At 41.1% G+C, this 21,839-nt stretch overlaps 1 protein-coding gene across 1 annotated transcript; it reads right to left on the bottom strand.

Moving 5' to 3' along the window:
- Nucleotides 1-12,743: 12,743 nt before the first annotated feature.
- SPRYD4 (SPRY domain containing 4) lies at nucleotides 12,744-16,060 on the bottom strand. Its single transcript, XM_089508342.1, has 2 exons — nucleotides 15,968-16,060; nucleotides 12,744-14,349 (listed from the first exon to the last, which is right to left on the bottom strand). The coding sequence occupies exons 1-2, from the start codon at nucleotides 16,056-16,058 to the stop codon at nucleotides 13,802-13,804; spliced, it is 639 nt and encodes a 212-aa protein (XP_089364468.1). The 5' UTR covers nucleotides 16,059-16,060; the 3' UTR covers nucleotides 12,744-13,801.
- Between the last annotated feature and the right edge of the window lie 5,779 nt (nucleotides 16,061-21,839).

Raw genomic sequence — 21,839 nt, forward strand, 5'->3', positions numbered from 1 at the left:
CAGACTCAGTGATGGTTCCCATGTTAGTGAGGTGGTGAGTTTGTACCAGATTTTAGTCCGATGTTTAAAATAGCTGTCCAAAGGAGGCACATAGGGGGAATATGGTTCAGGATCTTGGATATCACCTCAAAGTTGAAACCTCGTGTGAATTCACTACCCTACTGTAAAGGGAACTGCCAGCAGCCACAGTTCAAATATATGCTCCTGCTAACTGCCCCGGTGCTGCTGATGTCAACTGGTGGTGGTGCTGCCGCCACCTGCTTTTTGTCTTGGTAGATTAGAAGTCGTGTCACACAAGTCATGCAAAATAATTTGTGCCCTTTTAAATATTCATTAGAGTGGCATGGTCTTATACTTGGGATTTGGAGGACAGCTGTAGCTCAGTGGATGCTTTGTACACAGAAGGTCATGTGTTCAACCATGGCATCTATAGGCAGGGCTGGAAAGGACCTCATCCCAAACTGGGAAGCCCCTGATATTGAAGTGTGAACAACTAGATGGCCTGGTTCAGAATAAGGTAGCTTCCTCTGTTCCTATGATTTGTACCATGCTCCAATTGAAAACATTAAGCCATACTGAACTGGGTTTCATTACCAGATCACTCCTTCTCCTTCTCCCCTCTTTTCTCCAGGCATTCTATGGGCCACACCAAGACCCCCTTCTGCCTGTAGGCCTGTGTGAAACCTCTGAAATATGCCATTGCTGTCAATGAACTGGGTACCAAACAAGTGCATCAGTATGTGGGCAAAGAGCCCAGTGGGCTGTGTTATGACAAACTCTCTCTCTCAATGGGGAAGGTAAGAGGGCAGAACTACAGAGTACAAGTAACGGGGGGAGAGGAGTTGTGCTTATGTAGGGGAACCCTGGTGTATTTGTACATAGGGGACCATGGGTGAAATCCTCCTATCCAGCCATGATGCTCACCAAATGCCTTTAGGCAAGTCACTCTGTCTCTAGGGTTTGTATCACATATGAGGCCATCATCTAAAGAAAAGTATGTAAGTCAAACAAATACCTTTCTCAGACTCTATGCAGCTACTAGAAACCCCGAATTGTGACTCTGGACTGCTCTTTTTTGGACAGTATTTTTTAAAGGTGAGTTGCTTCTTCCAAAACAATTTCACCCCTCTATGGGTAATTCAACCTTTTAATAGATAGGCCTCCCCCTTAAATATTAAACATAAAACACCCTATTTTTTAACACTAGAAAGTAATCTTCTAGCCATTTCTGAATGGGTTGTTTTGGGTGCGTTTGGAGAATTTTTTGAAGTTTGTGCAGGTCCAAGAGGGTTCTGAGGCAAAAAAACAAGACTCCCCCAGGCTCATTACAGTTGCCCAACCTAATGTAAAACATATTGTCTATTGAAAGTTGTTGTAAAATGATTGTGTTCTTTCTATCATTAATGATGGCTACCATCCTTTGAATAAGTAGTTCCTTCCCTTTACCCTTGTTATCCTCATGATATTTAGTTACGGCAGGCCTTTGCTTGAACCTTGATTGATCTCTCAGATGAATGGTGCTTTGTGATCTGCAGCAGACCCACCCGCTCCTAGTCCATGACCTGTGTTTCCTGCATATAGCTCTCTCAAAGTAGGCTTTTCAAAATGTAATGCAGACCCTCCTGGGGAAATATGAATGACTGCAAAGGGGAGATTAGAATTCCTCCCTGACTCATCCTACTCTCATGTTTATGCATGTTTGATCATGTTATAAAGCCCTTGATCTTTTATCCACTGATCTTTTTCTTTTTGAGTATAGTTTGGAAAGTTCATACTTGAGTTAATAGCAGTTTCTGGGTGGTAACATGAACAAGCAAAACAAGCCCCAGTCATTACAGAATATTCAGATACCACCACTATCTCATTCAAAGCCACAATAATGTGGGACTAGTCTCAAGTATGCTCAGAGGGTAATATACATGTTCCGTAATGACAATGGACACTAGCATTGTTCTTGCATTATAAACCTAGGCAGACTGTAGGTCTTGTCATGGGTTGGGGAGGAAGAGCATGGATGACTTTGCACTAATAGTGGATTTTGGTTTTGTTTTGGCATCAAGGGATTCCCCATAACCCCATGGTGAATGCAGGGGCCATTGTCATCAGTTCTCTCATCAAGGTAAGTCACTGTCAATTACCACAGATCTGCACTTGAGAGTATAGAACAAAGGGACTCTATGGAATTTATCACATGAGGGATGGGATATCATTGTCCTGTCCCTGTCCTATTCTTACTGCCTTTTACACCTGACCACAGGGGATCGTATTTGACACAGCGGGGAAGTGTGAGTGAGAGGGATTGCACAAATTACTTTCCCCTGCAGCAGGCTGAAAAGTGCTTTCAGCTTTCATTTCAGCCGTCATTTGCAGCCGTTTGTATTAACGACATAACCTATTAATACCATGATAGCTGAAAGCGCTTTTCAGCCGGCTGTAGTGTGAAAGTGATTTACGCAAAGCACTTTCACTTGGATGATGGACGGGATAAAGAATGGGGAGAGATGTCATCCCTATCCTATCCCCCTTGTGATATTCTCCTATAACTCCACTGATATTGGGCTAGCATGAACAAACTTAACCATAGCAATAGTAATAGCAATAGCATGTACATTTCTATACCACTTATCAGTGAACTCAGTAAACAAACAAACAAGCTTTATTTATATACCGCTTCATACTGCCTAAGCAGTGTCTAAGCGGCTTACAACTGTATAAGCTAATTCTATGATTCTATGAAAGCTGATCTTGTCACTGTAACCCAGAACTGAGAATCCTGCAACCCTCCTAATGCTGTCAGACTGGAACTCCTAGCTAGAATGGTCACTGATGTGGCCAACTACAGGCACACATGAAGCGGTTTACAATCTGTAAGCTCATTGCCCCCAACAAGTACTCATTTTACTAGCCTATGAAAGGATGAAAGGCTGAGTCAACCTTGGAGCCCCTGGGATGGAACTCATAACCTTGTATAATATAATAATAATAATAATAATAATAATAATAATAATAATAATAATAATGATGATGATTTATTTATAGCGCGCCCAATCACGAAGAATCTGGGTGGGTTACAACAATAAAATACATCAATTACAATAGAGTTAAAAATCAAACCCTAGACCTGGTGGCGCAGTGGTTAAATGCCTGTACTGCAGCCATTCACTCAAAACCACAAGGTTGCGAGTTCAAGACCAGCAAAAGGGCCCAAGCTCGACTCAGGCTTGCATCCTTCCGAGGTCGCTAAAATGAGTACCCAGACTGTTGGGGGCAAATTAGCTTACTTGCTAATTAGCTTACTTGCTGTTCACCGCTATGATCTTTGAAATAGTGGTATATAAATAAAACAAATTATTATTATTAATTATTACCGCCCCCCCATACCCAGTACTAAAACAGAATTAAACAATAATAGTATAAAAAACATTAAAAGCATTTTTAAAAAGGCATAAACATAGGCGGGGAAGAATAGACAAATGAGGGGACAATATCTCTATATCTGGGGAGGGTTAACTAAGTTGGCTGCAGTACTGGCATTTAACCACTTTGCCACTAGGGCTCTCTTCTTGGAGCAACCACAGCCTGTAGTTGGCCACATCAGTGACCATGCAAGCTACGTCTGACATGACAGGAGTTCCAGTCAGACAGCATTAGGAGGGCTGCAGGATTCTCAGTTCTGGGTTACAGTGACAAGATCAGCTTTCATAGAATCATAGAGTTGGAAGAGACCACAAGGGCCATCCAGTCCAACCCCCTACCATGCAGGAACTCACAATCAGTGGATCCCTGACAGATGGCCATCCAGCTTCTGTTTAAAGACCTCCAAGGAAGGAGACTCCACTACACTCTGAGCTTTGGTACTGTCCTACAGCAAACAGAATTTCATACCTAAGATGATAGTGTTTAAGGGCCTCAGTCACATTAGTGGCAGCTACTGCTAATAGGATGTAATAATAATAATAATAATGTTTATTTATATACCACTTTTCCAAATTAGATCAAAGTGGTGTACAACAGGAAGTATAATACAAAGTCAAAATAAAACATAACAGGCCTCTCTCCCCCTCAAGATGGTGGTCGGAAGGAGGGCTCTTAGTCTTTCAGGCCAGGCCTCTCTCCCTCCAAGTTGGTGGTCGGAAGGAGGGCTCTTGGTCTTTCAGGCCAGGCCTCTCTCCCTCGAAGATGGTGGTCGGAAGGAGGGCTTTTTCTTCTTTCGGGCAGGCAGTTGGAGCTTGCCTGCCTCTCTCTCCCCCTCAAGATGGTGGCCGAAGGGAGGGCTTTTTCTTCTTTCGGGCAGGGAGATGGAGCTAGCTGAAAGAGAAGCTCTGAACTGCCCAAGTGGGGTATTTCTTCCTCACTAGAGTTGCGTCCAGAACTCAGTTTTTTCTTGGGTTTCTGTGCAATGAAGTGGAAGAACTACACTCAGATTCAGATCTGTATCCATGCCTAAATCCAAGCCAGTTCTAATCCTGAACAATACATCCTCAAACCATCTTTGAGTCCTGGTTGCTACAAAGATTCATGGCCCCTTATATTTATTTGATATTCAAGATAACTTTGGGTCCTTTTGGCCTCCCAGAAATATCCATGTTCATCCATTTGATAAAAAGTTCTATGGTTCACTTGAGTTGGCTTGCCAAGGATACACTATTTTTCCCCAGAATCTATGATCTTTCTTTCAGATGGGGTGCAAGAAAGCTGAGAAGTTTGATTACGTGAGTGTGAGCATTACCTTTCTGTGTATAAAGATAACATTTCATGCTTTCTTAGAGCCCAGGGCCTGGGTTAGGGTACACAAACTCACTGACAAAATGGGCTGACCAGTTTTGCAACCTCGGCCCTGATGTCTGATTCAGATTCCTTTTGTGCTTTCAGAACTGCTTAAAGGTGTTAGTGATGAAGGGTAGTGAAACATGTACGTTACAGGGGTTTGCTTTCAAACATCATTTGCTCTTGACTAAACTGTAAAGTGACAAGCAGTGTTTCTGAATGAGCCAATTAGGATTTGACTTGAAGCAATTCGGTGATCAGCTCAGACATATTTCCCTCTCTAATAACATGGCAACCTACTCAAGATTTTTTTTTTACCTCAGAAAATATTCTTATCTACCAGCTAGAACCCCATGAAGACTACAATTGTTGTTGTTATTCCTAAGAAGTAAAACATTAATGTATAACATAGTATTAACAAAGAGAAAGTTCTGTCCTCATACTTAAAATCTAAATAAACAGATGGATGAGGAAGAGGGAATAAAAATGACTAAGTGGGACTGAATTGTGCATATATCTGGGAGCCCTATTTTTGTTTTTCTTATAGGTAGTAGATTATTTGAAGATGGCAGGAAATGAGTATGTTGGATTCAACAATACCACATAAGGCAACTTTGGGGATGAGTGGCCACTGTTGCTTTCACAAGAGGTGTTCATTGTACTTGTTTCACCCATAGTGTTTGACTGGGGCTTGTGAATGTGATTAATGCAGCATGTGCTGCAGGACTATTGCTTTTTGAACATTCTAGAGCAGTGGACACCCAGAGTCTGGAGAGAAACAAAGGATATGAATATCTCTTTGTAGATTTCAATCAGAGAAAGAAACGGGAGACCAGAAGGTAACGAAGAGGGAAGGAATAGGAAAAGGAACAGCAGACAAGAATCCACCGTAGGCTCCATTTTGATGAGTTGTCCTAAGTTGGGATGGGATACATTGGTATGCCCTTGCCAATGTCTAATGCAGTTCTCTCTCTCTCTTTGTCTCTACACAAAAGTGTTTTCCACATGGTGTAAACATGATGGCAGCCCTTGACTTGTATTTCCAGGTAGGTTGCTTTTTGAGTTATGTTGTTCTCAGTTTGGACAAATGACCCAAGAAGAAAAATCTATCTTAACAACTTACTAAGTGTTTTTCACTTCCTTCCCTCACCCCACTCCACTTAACTGTGCTGTGTGGAAGTGACCTGTGAGTCTGGCAGTGTCATGGCAGCCACACTAGCCAATGGCGGTATCTGTCCTATCACCGGAGAGTGTATGCTGAGCGATGAAGCTGTCTGCAACACCCTCAGCCTCATGCACTCATGTAGCATGTACGACTTTTCAGGGCAGTTTGCATTCCATGTGAGTTTCTGCTGTATCTTTGACCCCTATCTATCCATTTGTGTTCTGAGAAAATATTTAACATGGCAAGATAGAGATCAGAATGCCTTCATGAGAACAGTCAGTTATGACTCACACCCTGGCAAGCTTCTCAACACTAGTGCATCTCACCTCCAGATAATGAGGACTGGAAATCATATATCAGATATAACATTTTGCATACTCTCTGGATTATATGAACAGATGTAGGTGTAGGAAAGACTATAATTGCTCATACCTTGTTTTGTGTCTTTCAGAACAAGACTGTTGTAAACTTGCTCTTTGCTGCCTACAGTAGAGATGTCTCTGCTCTTCGGAGGTATGTGCTTGCTAACTCAGCAGAAACCTCTGTTGATCAGAGTGTAGCTGAAATCATCCTGCATGACATTTGAGTCCCTTCTCCTTGACTTCTCTCTAGATTTGCTCTGTCAGCTATGGACATGGAGCAGAAAGATTATGATTATGTAGCTGCAGCTGAAGGTAGCAGGCTGAGGACACAAATATGGCAAGTGGGAATTGCAGGCATTAATGCAACAGAAGAAGTGACTGTGGTTGTTTAAAAAACGTTTTAGGTTTACATTGGTTTTCTATCATCTCACTGTCACAGTTGCCAAACAAGGAATTATGGGTGTACGGCAATCATGGAACTATCTAATTAAGCAATCACACTTTTTAGTGAGACGAGTAACTTTGGAATACAATACATTATACCAGTTTTAGAATTTTCAGTACAGCTTAGGTCTGGTCATCTCCAGCAACATGATGATTTGTGCGCTAGGCTCCTTCATCCCATTAGTGGCTACCAGCAAATTATTTGGAAACCAGTGCTCTGGACTTCAGTGGGAGAATTCAAAGTCTGGAATATCAGTATGCAAAGGAATCTTTGAGACTAATAAAAGAAAGAAGGTGGTCGCATGACCTTTCATAGACTTGAGCCTACTTCCTCAGATGCATGTTTGGAGTGGAGAGTCCAGAGACAGACCAATATAAGTTGGTTGGGTGTGAGAATTGAAATTCCAAACCATGTGTATATGGAGATGAGAAGGTCTGTCTCTGGACTCTCCACTCCAAACATGCATCTGAAGAAGTAGGCTCAAGTAAGCGAAGGCTCATGCTGGCAGCTTCTCTCTTTCAGTTAGTCTCAAAGGTGCTACAAGATCCTTTTGCATCTAATAATAATAATAATAATAATAATAAATAATTTATTTGTATCCTGCCCAATCAACGAGGAATCCAAGTGGCTAACAACAGTGGAAGTACAATAAAATACATTAAAAAACAAGCTACTGGTAATCCCTTCCTAGCCCCCCAGCCATATAAAGCAGACAATAACAATAAGCAATATCAATACAGTGGCAATCAATAGGAAAACATAACATTACAAGCCAAACAAAGTTCATAGAAAATCCTTTCCCTAACCCCTCAGCACAGGTCCATACCAAAATAATAATTAACCTAACATAATAGCTGATTTAAAAAAACCCACAAAAATAGCAGTTACAATGTCAAAACCATGATCCATATAACATAATAAACATCAAAATTACAATTTATCACAATTAATAAAAAACAACTGTGACAGATCAAAGTATAAAGGAAGCAAAAACAGTTTCCACAACCACCTGCCAGGCGCTCCAGAAGCCAGCACAGGTGTCTCCTCTCCTCCTCTTCTGAGCAAGGGACCAATGTAATGGGTGAATTTGGGTTTGGGTTTACCATTCACCCTGCAAACTATCTAGATAAGTGACCACTGATGCAAGTGAGGGACTTGTCCTGCAGTATCATGCTGGAAACCTATCTGCTTTCTGCTTGAAGAACTCCATGGTCAAGGATGCATACAATGATTTTTGTCAGATGGTGAGTGTCAGAGTCTTGCAGTCCTTTGTACCTTTCCATTTCTGTGATTTCCCCCCAGGACATCTGGAGGTCGTGAAGTTTCTGGTGGAGGCCTGCAGAGTCAATCCCTTTGTCAAAGACAGGTGAGAGCTGACAGGCTGAAATTTCAGAAATAGAAGGGGGCCTGCCTGTTCCTCCTTTTTTGTAGCAGCTCAAAGACTATGGAGATTATCACACAGGGGTTATCCCGTCCTTGCCCTGTTCCTGTCCTGTCCTGTCCTTCCTGCATGATCGAGGGACAGACTTTCAGTTGATGTTGAGCAGATCCCATCATTAACAAGTCCAAAAAGCATGACTGATTGTGATCACGCAAGATACTTACAGATGACATTATTATTATTAACCTTTATTTATAAAGCGCTGTAAATTTACACAGCGCTGTACATACAGTCTTTTTAATTAGACGGTTCCCTGCCCTCGGGCATTGTGCAGATCCTGCAATTAACCCCATTAAAGCGACATTGGCTGCCATTTTGCAATAACATAAGTTCGTGTTACTGCAATACCGCTTTAATGACAGGTTAATGGCAGGATTGGCGCTATGATTTGAAAGCCTTTCATGCTACCCCAGTCACAAACAAGTTAATGACGGGAAAAGGACAGGGAAGTGATCCCGTCCCGATCCCTTCTGTGTGTGATAATCGCCCTAGAAAAAGAACACAGAACAGAACAAGAAAAGCTTAGACCTGCTGCCTTTTATCTAGTTGGGCAGCCTCTACTGGTCCAATGGCTGTTTTCCTACCTGGAAACAGAACACGACACTAGAATGTAGTAGCATTAGTAGTAAAAGCCACTTGCTTCCCCCCCCCCCCCCCCAATGTTCTCTTAAAATTAAGAGACATTGATCAGAATGTGTGCAGGAAAATGTCATTTTTTTCTGTCACTGAATTTCATAAATAACAGGTAACCACAAAGAAGCTTCATTTTGCCCATCTCTAGTCTGGATCATGATTGCACAGCCTGCCAGTCACATATATTAACCCATCAAAGACTTAATCATCTTTGCTGCCTGATTGAAAGTACAAATCCAAGAAGACTGACCCCAGTCTGACAGGCCACAAATCATTAACTGCATTTGACTTTGTAAATTACCTGATGTGCACGAGCAGCAATAGACTATTATATGCAGCTCCCTCAGCAAGACAGGCAGCAATGGCCTATGTTTGTTCTCCCCAATGATGAAAGCTATGCACATGTACGTAAGTGTGTCCTTGCAATAGTGTTAAGTCTGTGGGATGGATCAGAAAAAGACATGGGCAGTTTCTATCCCTTTCCTGGGGATGTCGGGGATTGTAATTGCTAGAGGCAAAATGTTAGGTGGGTGGTATATGCTGTATTCTATTGCAACAATGTTTGCTTTAAGATCAGGAAGATGATAGTGATCAGTTTGCCCCTGATGTGAGAAAGATTTCACTGACCCCACTCACCGAGGAAGAATTGTCAGATTTTCTAGAGATCCATGGAGATAGGAAAGTAACTCTTCCTATAGCATATGCTGTGGCACTCCTGAGTCCTCTCATACTGCTTGTTCTCATTGGTATTTTAGACCATAAAGTTGGAAGAGACCCCAAGGGCAATCCACTCCAACCCCCTGCCATGCAGAAATACACTCCCAACAGATGGCCATCCAGACTGTTTAAAAACCACCAAAAGAGGAGACTACACCACTCTCTGAAGCACCATCAAACACCTTACAGGCAGGAAGCTCTTCCAAATGTTGAGATGGAATCTCTTTTCCTGTAGCTTGATTCCATTGCTCCAGGTCCTAGTCTCTGGAGCAGCAGAAAATAAGCTTGCTCCCTCCTCAATATGACATCCCTTCAAGTATTTAAAGATAGCTATCATATCGCCTCTTAACCTTCTCTTCTCCAGGCTAAACATACCCAGCTCCTTAAGCCACTCCTCATAGGGCATGGTTTCCAGACCTTTCACCAGTCTGTCCACAACCTTCTTGAATTGTGCCCCAGAACTGGACACAGTATGGTACATTATATAATATGATTGTAGTAGTTGGAAAACACTGATGTGTGAATAATAGAATGGCCTGGTTGGTGGTGATAGAGTGGCTAGCTGACAGCAGTTCCCTAGTCTTCTACTCCCCTGGACAATCACTATCTTCTTAATGTGGCTTCTTTGCAGGTGGGAGAACGTTGCCTTAGATGATGCTATCCAATTTAATCATTTGGAGGTGGTGAAGTTGCTCAAGGATTATCAAGACACATACGTCCTGGGAGCCAGACAAGCTGAAGCAGCAGCCGAAAATCTCTCCAAGGAGAACTTGGAAAGTATGGTGTGAGAACAGCATGCAGATGCAAGCAAGAACGGCTTCCTAGGCTGAATGCACTTAAGGGCCAACTTTAGCGGAAAGAAGAAGTCTATGGACTTTTTCACACAGAGGACATGCATCACCATTCCGAAAGAAGAAGAAAGTGGGGCCAATTCGGAAATGCATGTAATTACGTACTACCTCATCACACACAACTGAGAACAGCATCCACCCAAAAGAAAGCAGGATCACAACTGGAGGATTTTACATTTCTGGTCCCAAGGAACCCACCCCCCCTGAGTTAGAGGTGGCCAAAAATAAGGAGTAGGCAAGAGACATGCTCAGCGTCCTCATAACCTTTCCTCCCCCCCCCAAAAAAAAAAACCTTAATTGGATGCATTTGAAATACATCTGAACAACACAGATTATTTTCACTGTTTGAATAATCCCTAGGAATGGAATTTTGTACAGAAAAGATTGTGAGCTGTTTTAGAAAAATTCCTGGACAAGGTTTTCTTGTATGTGTATATTTTGCAGCATACACCAATTGGTGGAACTTATTTTTTTAGTTAAAAAAACTTAACACTACCACTGATCATGAATGTCTGAAACCTTTTGCCCCTCCTGTGTCCTATGCTATCTTTGTCATGGAAGAGCTCCCTTTTCTTGACACATACACTCGTCTATTAGATCAATTTGAGAAAACATAACCATCTGGTCCTCTTGGAAGCCCTCCCTAACTTTCAGCTGCTCCTGAAAAAAATGACATAGGAATTCCTCTAAACATTCTCAGTCTTGATTTAAACAGAATAAGCTTTCAAGATGAAGTTGCACAATTTATTTAACCTTTTTTTTACAACAAAAACTTCCATACAGTTGTCAGTAGTTTGTACAAGTTTAATGGAAGTGCCCCAAAACATAAAGTGATGAAGAATGCACATTAGAGGTGGAATTGTACATCCCTCCTGATTGGCTATGGCTGGTGGTTGCTGTCACCCGACATCTGAAGAGCAGCATGAACCCTATCCATGATGTATAGGGACAACAGACTCACTTCAAACAATTCCTGTTATGCTTGTTGGGAAAGCAAAACAATTGCTCTGAAAAATCAAAAAATCTTGCCCTAATTTTCTAGATAAATCTATGGATTAATATGGCAATAAACATGATGTAGTTACATATGATCAAGATTACAATGTAAAATACAGTGGGCTCTTGGTATCTGCTGTGGTTTGGATCCAGGACCCCCCTGTGGATACCAAAATCCATGGAAGCTCAAGTCGCATTATATACAGTAGTGAAATAAAATAGTATCCCTTATATAAAATGGCAAAATCAAGGTTTATTTTTCAGATTGTTTCATTGGCATTAGGTTGGAATATTTTCAAGGTGTGTATGACTTCACTGTCATGGCACTGTTTTCCTCCTGAGAACACCACAGTAGCAAAGGAAACAGCTGAGCATGGCCTTCCCAACCTGGCTGCCACTCTCCTCATGATGAGAATGACACCGTGGCAGCAAAGCAAAGGGCCAAATGTGGCCCTTCCAAACTCGTTGCTGCTCTGCTCATGATGAGAATGGCATTGTGGTGGTGGCAGCAGCAATACCAGCAGTGGCGAAGGGGCAAGCTGCTTCTAGAAAGCCCTACTGCCACCTGAAGCCCCCCTCCCCATGCAACAGGTGACACTGGGGGCAGGAATGCCACTGCTCTAGGTCGTCCAGCATGAGTCTGCCAAAAGTTGACCACAGAGGCATACTAGAGAATCTAGGCATTTGTAGGTCCTCCAGTGCAATTCTATGGTCAACGTCTACCAGATGTTGGCCAGTGGAGGACCTAGAAATTCCTAGAGCGGTGTCCTCTCATGTAAAGGGTCATTTTTTCATCTGCAGATTTTTCACTTTCAAGGAAGTCCAGTGCCCCTAGCCCCAGCAAATGTGGCAGGCCCACTGTACACTGTTTTAAACAACTTCATTTTTATTGATTTTTGTCAGCTGTCAACTGTGCACATGAAGTCTTTTTCAAACCAGCATCCTTTTTCTTGATTATTTTCTATGAAATTAAACTTTTTTCCTAGAGAATTTGTTAGTGCAGTGAATTCACATAAATGCCCCTGCCATTTGGAGTCCCAAATTGAGGGAAAGGTAGGATATAAATAAGTATAATAATAAAATGTGAATAGTTTTTCCATAATTGTATCCCTCATCGCCTACAACATCAGGGACTGCCTGAAGGAAGAGGCCCCTCCCTCCTCAACTGTCATCTTGGCCTCAGAGGGAGCGATCAGGCAGACCCAGCAACATCAGGGACTGCCTGAAGGAAGAGGCCCCTCCCTCCTCAACTGTCATCTTGGCCTCAGAGGGAGCGATCAGGCAGACCCAGCAACATCAGGGACTGCCTGAAGGAAGAGGCCCCTCCCTCCTCAACTGTCATCTTGGCCTCAGAGGGAGCGATCAGGCAGACCCAGCAACATCAGGGACTGCCTGAAGGACGAGACTTCTCCCTCCTTTGTCACCTTGTATTTTGTATTGCATTATGATTTTTACTGTACACCGCTATGATCATTGCGGAATAGCGGTCTATAAATAAAACATCATATTATTATTATTATTATTATTATTATTATTATTATTATTACATCCTTCCTCCTCATTACCTAGATTGAACTTATGCAGTGGTAGATGGCAGCATTATTGCAGCTCTCCTAAATATTAACTATATATAAATAATTGTAGTGATATTCCTGCCAAGCCTGGACATTATAGAATGTGGGGATCTTGGTAGTTTAAAGTAATTCCTATTAAACTGATCTGCAGGGTTTATCAGTAAGACAGCAGATGCTTAGATGTTTGACTGTCCTTTCACCAGACCAGCAGAGGGCAGTGGCAGTGTACATTATACCCAGAGGCCTCCCTAACAGTGGATGTTTCTTGTTTTCCAGCATTAAAACTTATACTTTCAATGTAGAAGAGACTTTTCAGCTAAAGAACATGGATAAAGCCTAAGTGGGAAACATGTAGCCTTTCACATGTTTCTGGACAACAGCTCCTTGACTACTAGCCCTGCTGACTGAGCTGAAGGGAGCTGATGTTCAATATCTGGAAGATGACATTATCCCAGCACAGGATAACTGAACCAAATGCTATGGCTGATCCCACATGCAAAATAGCTGTCAAAAAAGCAGACAAACCAGAACTGCTATGAGTCAAATGGATTCCCAATCTCTAGGCAGCAAATATTAGTTATCACAGCAGATGAGAATCAAATGTAGTCCTCTTGCTGAGTTCTTTGAGCTAAGCTCTTCATCCTATATATATTGAGATATGTTTCACTACAGTACCTAGAAGTCTGATCTTTTTCTGTGGGGAAAGCAATTTGGACAGTTATTAACTCTGGTTCCTAACCAAGCAAAGATACTGTAAAAGGGAGATGTCTCCTTTTTGTAGCACCCTGAGCAGCCCACATCTCTCAGGCACAGAATCCTCTGAAAATTTATCATTGGGCTTGGAAAGTTTTTAGTTACTCTTGAGAGTCTCAGGTACATCAAGGCCTGAATGAGATACCAGTTCACCATCCCAGAGGGCAAAAGCAGGCACCACAGGACCTTTGAATTCAGAGGAAAGGCTGTGGATTAACATATTTTTGCTGATATCTATTAAGCTCAGTTTCTTGCGTTCATAGTCCAAAAGCAAACCCACTCTCTCTGGCTTACCAATGTTATTGATAGGAGTGGTCTCATTGGCAAACATGGCAATCCAGTGCCGATTAGCATAAGCAAAGACCCAGGAGCTTTCATCCATGCCAATGCAAACTTCTCGGGAAATGTCCACATCTGCCACTCCAATGCGGAACTGCTGTGATAGTTTGACAGTCACTTCCCAGTAATGGCAGCCATTAGACACAGTGGTGTCTCCCAGGACTACAGCCCAATCCTTAAAGCGTTCAGGGTTCTGAGGAACTTTAGTGGGGTCAATCCCAAGCATGCGGTAAATGACACCACAGTCCTTTCTGGACAAGTCCAAGGTGCTGTGGGCTGTCTTCTCATCTAGTTTGAAACTGATCTCTACAATTAAACCAAAACAGAAACATTTAAGTTTTTCACTTCTCTGAAAAGAACTTCAGTTTAATAAAAGAGTTTTATTTTGTAATGCCAAAGAGTTTCCCCCTATGTTGTATCTGAACTATGTACTGTTGTACTAAGAGGCAGCTGTTGTGTTTGCTTCAAAGGACACATATGCAACTTACAGAAAGTAAAAATCAAGCAGCAATAAAATCTACAATAAAAGAAAGTGCAGTGTAGGGGCTGGAAAATTTGGTCCTCCTGTTTATTTGGACTTCAGCTCCCAGGAGTCCCAGCCAATACAGACTATAATAAAGACTTTATTAAAGTCTTTTCATTGGCTGTGGCTCATGAACACTGATTTCCCTAAAACAGGTGAAGGACCAACATTTCAGTAGGTATATTTGGCTGTCACTCAATTTACAATATCTTGATTGCTAAGTTACATCTGCATCAGGGGACATAAGGATAAAAAAAAAAAAACAGCAGAAACAGGTGAGCAAAAGGAAATACTAAAGGTGCCAACCAAACCATTACTTTTCATTGTCTGGTTAAAAGCTATATGAGAAAAGTTATGCAAAAATGTGGCCACCACAGTGAAGAATAATTTGATATAAATAAGCCATTTTGTTTGATCTTGCAGTCTGGCTGAACACAATTAAGATTTTTGGATGCATAAATAAAAAGTTGGATACAGGAAAAATTCTAATATGTTGGCATCTAGATTTGTCAATACACTCATCCCTCTGCATTTGCTGGGGTTAGGGGCACAGGACCCCAGTGAATGTGGAAGACCCGCAAATAACAAAAACACTGTTTTTACCTGAGAGAACACCTCTCTAGGGATCTCTAGGTCCTCCAATGCAACTCTGTGGTCAACATCTGCCAGACATGGACCATAGCATTGTGCTGGAGGAACTACAAATGCCTAATAGAGTGTTCTCTCTAGTATCTCTAGGTCCTTCAGTGTGATGTTTGGTTAAAGTTAACCATAAAGTTGCACTGGAGGACTTAGATATTCCTAGAGAGAACAAATTAATAAAATCCACAAAGAATCAAATCAGCAAAAGTCAAATCCGCAAATGTGGAGGGACGAGTATAGTTTCTATTATACTGGTAGAAAAATACAAATATTATATTACACTGAGATTAAATAACTTAATAATAGTGTTACCTTTAAGCAACTTCACTTGGAAGTATATTTCACTGAAATATGGAACGTTTATGAGGAAGTACAATCAAAACCAGGATACATTTTGCAAATATACTTAAGCTTAGGCATACATTTATTTATATTGTTGAAAAATTCTCTCAGGGCACAGCTGAACTGAAAAGCTGGGCTCTGCCAAGTCCCTATATTTTCTATTTTTATTTCTCGATTTCTCGATTTCTTTGCAAAGCGAAAGAGGAAAGAATTCGATTCAACAGAGGCCCGACATCTTTGCCGTTACCTCTTTCACTTTTTGCTTGTCGCGTACTTAGTTAAACTACAGAAGCCTTTATAAAACGAAGCTAAGCCCTTGGGGAAATGCCTGACACCGGGAAAGGAAGAAACGTCCATGGCAGGGCCGGGGAAGGGGCTGCTTGGGCAGCATTTCCCATCTATTTCCAAGCTCCCTACCTCTCCGGGGCGCCTCCCTTCGGACCCTGGGTCCCGCGCAACGCAGACTCCAGCCACGCCGCCTCGCTCCTCTCAACATGGGCGCCGCCATATTAGAACAGTGGACGGGAGTCACGTGATCGGAATCCACCTCAACGCCGCTGCGGCCGCCATCTTGGAGGAGGGCATAACTTCGCCTCGCCCATGCTTTCCGCCATCTTGAAACCAGGAGGGCGGTAGCGAATGCCAGTTCGAAGCCGCCATTTTATGGCAGGGGGCGGAGCTTTCTCAAAAGCTCTGACTCTGGAGTGGTCCCCAAACTGTGCTCTCTAAAGGATTTTGGACTCCATCTCCCAGAATCCCAGGGTATTAGCCAACATGTCTGAGGCTTCTGAGAGCTGGAGTCCAAAATCGCTTAAAGGGCACAGTCTGGGGACCACTGAGACCTTCATTGTGTTTGTTTTAGGCAGCCTCTGGCTCCCTCTGTACTGCAGTTTGACACCACTTTAACTGCCATGGCTCAATGCTATGGAATTCTGGGATTTGTGGGGAGATTTAGCCTTCTCTCAGTGAGCACTCAGAGTGGCGTAGTGGTTTGAGTGTTGGCCTATGACTTTGGAAGCCAGGGTTCAAGTCCCAGGTCAGCCATGAAACCCACTGGGTGACCTTGGGCAAGTCACACTCTCTCAGCCTCAGAGGAAGGCCATGGCAAACTTCCTCTACCTGGCCAAGAAGACCCTATGATAGCATTGCCATAAATCAGAACTTGAAGTTACACAACAACAACAACAGAGAGTTTTGGGGCCACAAACTACAAATCCTGGGATTCCACAGCATTGAGCCATAGCAGTTAAAGTGGTGTCAAACTGGATTAATTCTGCAGTGCAGATGAGGCTTCAGAAATAAGTAGGATTCTGATGGAATTGGGGATTTGGGAGAAGACACTAAGCACTGTGAAGCCAAAGGCTTTCATGGCCGGCATCCATAGTTTTTTGTGAGTTTTTCAGGCTATATGGCCATGTTCTGGAAGAGTTTATTCCTGATCTTTCGCCTGCATCTGTGGCTGGCATTTTCTCTGATGCTGCCGAAACATCAGGAATAAACTTCCAAAACACAGCCACATGGCCCAAAACCCCCACAAAAAACACTAAGCACTCTTGCAAGCAAAACGTACAGTATAGCCATGAATGCATGTGCCACCCTTTTCTTACAGACTTAGCCGGCTCCTGTTCAATATACTTCCAATCCTGCTAAGTGCATCCCAATGCTTTGACAATCTTAACATGATGGGTTTCTACCTGCATTTGGACTTTAGAGCCTTCTGATGCCTCCATACATGTGCTTGTCCCTAGAAAACATTCAGGGCTAGAAGCAACAAAACAACAAAATCCACAAAACAGCAATACATTCCCCTTCTTGGCCATGTGAGGACCAGGGACAAAGGGCAGGCAATAAAATTTCAACTCCGTTAGCAACAGAAAAGTAACTTCTCTTGAAGTCCAGGCTCTCCCTGTCCTTTATGATGCTACTTGCTCCTTCCTTAGGCAGAGAACATTTAATTTCTCAAGAAGTCTATACCATTGCATCTGGAAAAACGTGTAGGTGCTGCACTTTGATTGGCCAATATTGCTGTTTTGTGAATTTTGTACCTAGTACTTTCTTGTACCTAGTTTAGGTTAGTTTAACATATAAAATGGTCCACATCTAACAACACATGTCTTATGACTCCACTTCAATTTTTCAGCCAAGCCAGTGGGATTGAAAACCACAATTTGAACAACCCTAAATTAAGGGTGGAAATTGTGCAGCCTGTCATCTACGTGCAGCCTGTGTGTGTTCCATGTAGCAATTGCCCTCTCTATGCCACAGTCTTTTAAAAATCAGACCAACAATGTGATTTTCAGTAAAAAGAAAATATCGGGGGGGGGGGGGGGACTATTTTTCCAACCATCGCAATTTTGAGCATCGCTTGCACCAACAAAGTAAAAGTAAAGGTTTTTTAAAACTGACAAAAGTAGCCATATGTAGCATTCCCGCTGGCGAGCCCCGGGGATGCGACCCCCTCCCAGGATAGCAATGTTCATCAAGATTGAGATGTGGCAATCCCGTTGGCAGACCACAGGATTGCGACCCTCTTTCAGGGTGACAATGCTTTATCCATAATTAGATAAGCCCATGTTGATTCGGCTGAGCCAGTCTACACATCCTGCTTCCTTTGCTAATTGGAACTCACCTAAGCACATACTGGTCACATAACCTAGCAAATGATTGTAAGACAGACAATGAGTTAAAGTATACATTATGACAATAAAAGGCCCAGCCAAGACCTGGCTGGGAAGAGTCTTGGCACCCCCATTCCTGTCTCTGCGTCTCTTTGCCGCGACAGCCATACGTGGCCAAAACATCAAATGGTAAGCATGGGCTGGGTGCACAAAAACGGCTCTCTGTAAGGTTTTCATATTTATAAGGCTATAATGTGCACCCATATTGGTATTTCTTGTTTCATTTTGAAAGGAAACATCCTACAGGTTTTAGGATGAAGTCAAATATTTGCAGCTTCTTCAATATTTTTGGGAGAAGGCAGTGAGTGTGGGCTTGCCTCCTATTTCTGCTGCTCGCTTCAAAATGGTTTCCCCAGTCTTTGGACCTGAAGGATCCCACTGGCATTAATGAAATGTGACAAGTACATATGACTGCTATAGGTTGTAGGGAGGTGGCTATTGTTGCCACCTTTTCATTGACAGGATTGTTCTGGCTCTTTGCAGCAAGTCAGCAAGCGCTGGCCAAAGAAAGGAGAGACAAACAGAAAGAGAGCAAGCATATGCCAGGGAGAGGTCAACATAAGGCCTTGCTTTTGCTGAGCCAGATGCTGACTTGACAAAAATCAGAAGTCAGGCTCTAATGAGTTTTTAACACATGACATCTAACGGATGGATCCTCTAAAATTCCTGTAGATTTTGAAGTGTTCTAATCACTACCTAAAGGCCCAGTCTTCCTTATTTCTCCACTACTAAAAGACATATTTCTGGCTAGAGAAAGAAGAAAGCAGAGCAGAAGTTCCCATGCATCTGAAAGCTGAGACACACTTTTTAATTAGTTAAAACTGGAGGTGTACTTCACTCTTTCCACCTGAACAGACTTGATTTTTAGTAGAGAGGTTCTCATGACTTTTTTTTAGGTGAAAAATATCAGTCCAGAGATCGTTTTAACAATCAACAATAGGGTAATCATTTCATCAGAATTACTTAGTCCATGTTGCACAAATGTAACTGTAAATGTGCCCCCGCCTCCCAACCTTGTTAATTTGTTTCTCCTATCATTTTCTAGGCAAGCCCCTAGAACCAGAAATAGGCCTGACGTGAATAGGGTTGCCATAAGTCAGGACCTCCAAACCGGGACAAATGTAGGACAAATGTAGGGCAACATTTTCAAATGTAGGACACGTTTTTAAAAAATGGAGGACATGCGAAAAAATTGAGTTTTTTTTTAAAAATCTTAATATAAATGCATGTTTTTTAGGCATGATCAAAATGGAGGACATTTTGGCATTATTCCTAGACAGATGGCAGAAATGGACTTGCCCTCGGGTTCAACTGTACTTCTCAGAAGTGTGTACTTGGGCAAGGGACGGTGGTTTTTCTTCACTGCGCATGAGTTTGTAAAAATCACAGCAAGTTACATTGGCCGTGCCTCAGAGGCTTGTTGATATCAATATCACCATCACCATCATCATCATCATCATCATCATCATCATCATCATCACCACCACCACTATAATTGGCCAAGAAAGGCAGACTTGTTAGCATTCAAAGCACCATAAATACACAAAAAATGCACTTGCATATATTTAATAATAAAAAATAATAAAAAAACAAGGCAGGGGTGTATATATTTAATAATAAAAATTATTGTAATAAAATAAAAAACAAGCAATAATAAAAATTAATAAAATAAAATAAAAACAAACGATAATTAAAATTAATGAAATAAAATAAAACAAGCAATAATAAAAATTAATAAAACAAAATAAAGACAAGCAACAATAAAAATTAATAAAATAAAAAAATAAAAAGCAATAATAAAAATTAATAAAATAAAATAAAAACAAGCAATAATAAAAATTAATAAAATAAAATAAAAACAAGCAATAATAAAAATAAAAAAATAAAAAAATAAAAAGCAATAATAAAAATTAATAAAATAAAATAAAAACAAGCAATAATAAAAATTAATAAAATAAAATAAAAACAGGCAATAATAAAATTTAATGAAATAAAATAAAACAAGCAATAATAAAAATTAATAAACTAAAACAAGCAATAATAAAAATTAATGAAATAAAACAAGCAATAATAAAAATTAATAAAATAAAAACAAGCAATAATAAAAATTAATAAAATAAAATAAAAACAAGCAATAATAAAAATTAATGAAATAAAATAAAACAAGCAATAATAAAAATTAATAAAATAAAATAAAAACAAACGATAATTAAAATTAATGAAATAAAATAAAACAAGCAATAATAAAAATTAATAAAACAAAATAAAAACAAGCAATAATAAAAATTAATAAAATAAAAAAATAAAAAGCAATAATAAAAATTAATAAAATAAAATAAAAACAAGCAATAATAAAAATTAATAAAATAAAATAAAAACAAGCAATAATAAAAATAAAAAAATAAAAAAATAAAAAGCAATAATAAAAATTAATAAAATAAAATAAAAACAAGCAATAATAAAAATTAATAAAATAAAATAAAAACAGGCAATAATAAAATTTAATGAAATAAAATAAAACAAGCAATAATAAAAATACAAAAATAAAAAAATAAAAAGCAATAATAAAAATTAATAAAATAAAATAAAATAAGTATTTTATATTTTTAAAAATAATGTAAAAAACCCAAAAAACCAAGGCAGACCTAATGGCCACTGACTCAGCTTTCCTCCAACTCCTCCTCCTCCTCCTCCTCTGCCCCAATTCTGCCCTTCAAGGCACCCTTCCTCCTCCTCCTTCTCCTCCTCCTCAAGGCTATGGAATCCTGGGAACTGTAGCTCTGTGGACCATTCAGCCTCTTGTCAAGAGAGCTCTGGTGCCACAAGAAACTACAATTCCCAGAATCCCATAGCACTGAGCCATGGATTTTTAAGGGGGGGGTCAAACTATTTCTGCAGCCTTCTGCTACCCCAAAGCCCTTCCTATTTACAAGCAAGGCAAAAGCTCTTCCTTCACCAAGCCATTGAAAACCAACCCAAGTGGAGGGCTGATTGCTTTTTTTCCATTTGTCAGCTTCGAGAGAAATTTGCATATTACAAGTAAAGTTGTTTAGGGCCTCAAAAACGATCCTGTGATAAAGAATTACAAGAATACTGACGCAGTATACATTTAAAAGATGAGGCGTTTAGACTCCCAGTGAAACATGAACGATTTATGGCTTTTTTCCCCCTCACTGTAACCTGGAAAGTAATGCCTTTTTGAAGACATATATACGAAGTGGGCTGGCAATAGCTCTGAGTGGCAGGTGTCCTGAAGACCTGCTCTCTAGGCTGAGCCAGGCAGGGAGGATGGGACACAGCCATGGGGAGGGGTGGAGCTGCCTCCAGGGCCTCGCTGGGGGGGGGAGTCCCGGGGGCGGGGCCAAACTGGGGCGGGACCGTGTGGCCCTGCCCCAAACTGGGAAAGTCCCGCCCCCAGGCGGGATATGGCAACTCTAGACGTGAAGGAAAAAACAGGCTGATGGACTGGCACTGGCTGGGAGGAATGTGTAGGTAGGTTAAGCTTTTCTCCTGCTCACCAGTTTCGTTCTACAGTACAAACTCTTTCCTCTATTTCTATGACCTCTGCAAACATGGGTATGACTGAATTGTATGACACATTTTATAAGATA

This window comes from Sceloporus occidentalis, unplaced genomic scaffold (assembly GCF_023333645.1).
Source record: "Sceloporus occidentalis isolate IW3139 unplaced genomic scaffold, rSceOcc1.0.p SCAF_1, whole genome shotgun sequence".
NCBI classification, from domain to species: Eukaryota; Metazoa; Chordata; class Lepidosauria; order Squamata; family Phrynosomatidae; genus Sceloporus; species Sceloporus occidentalis.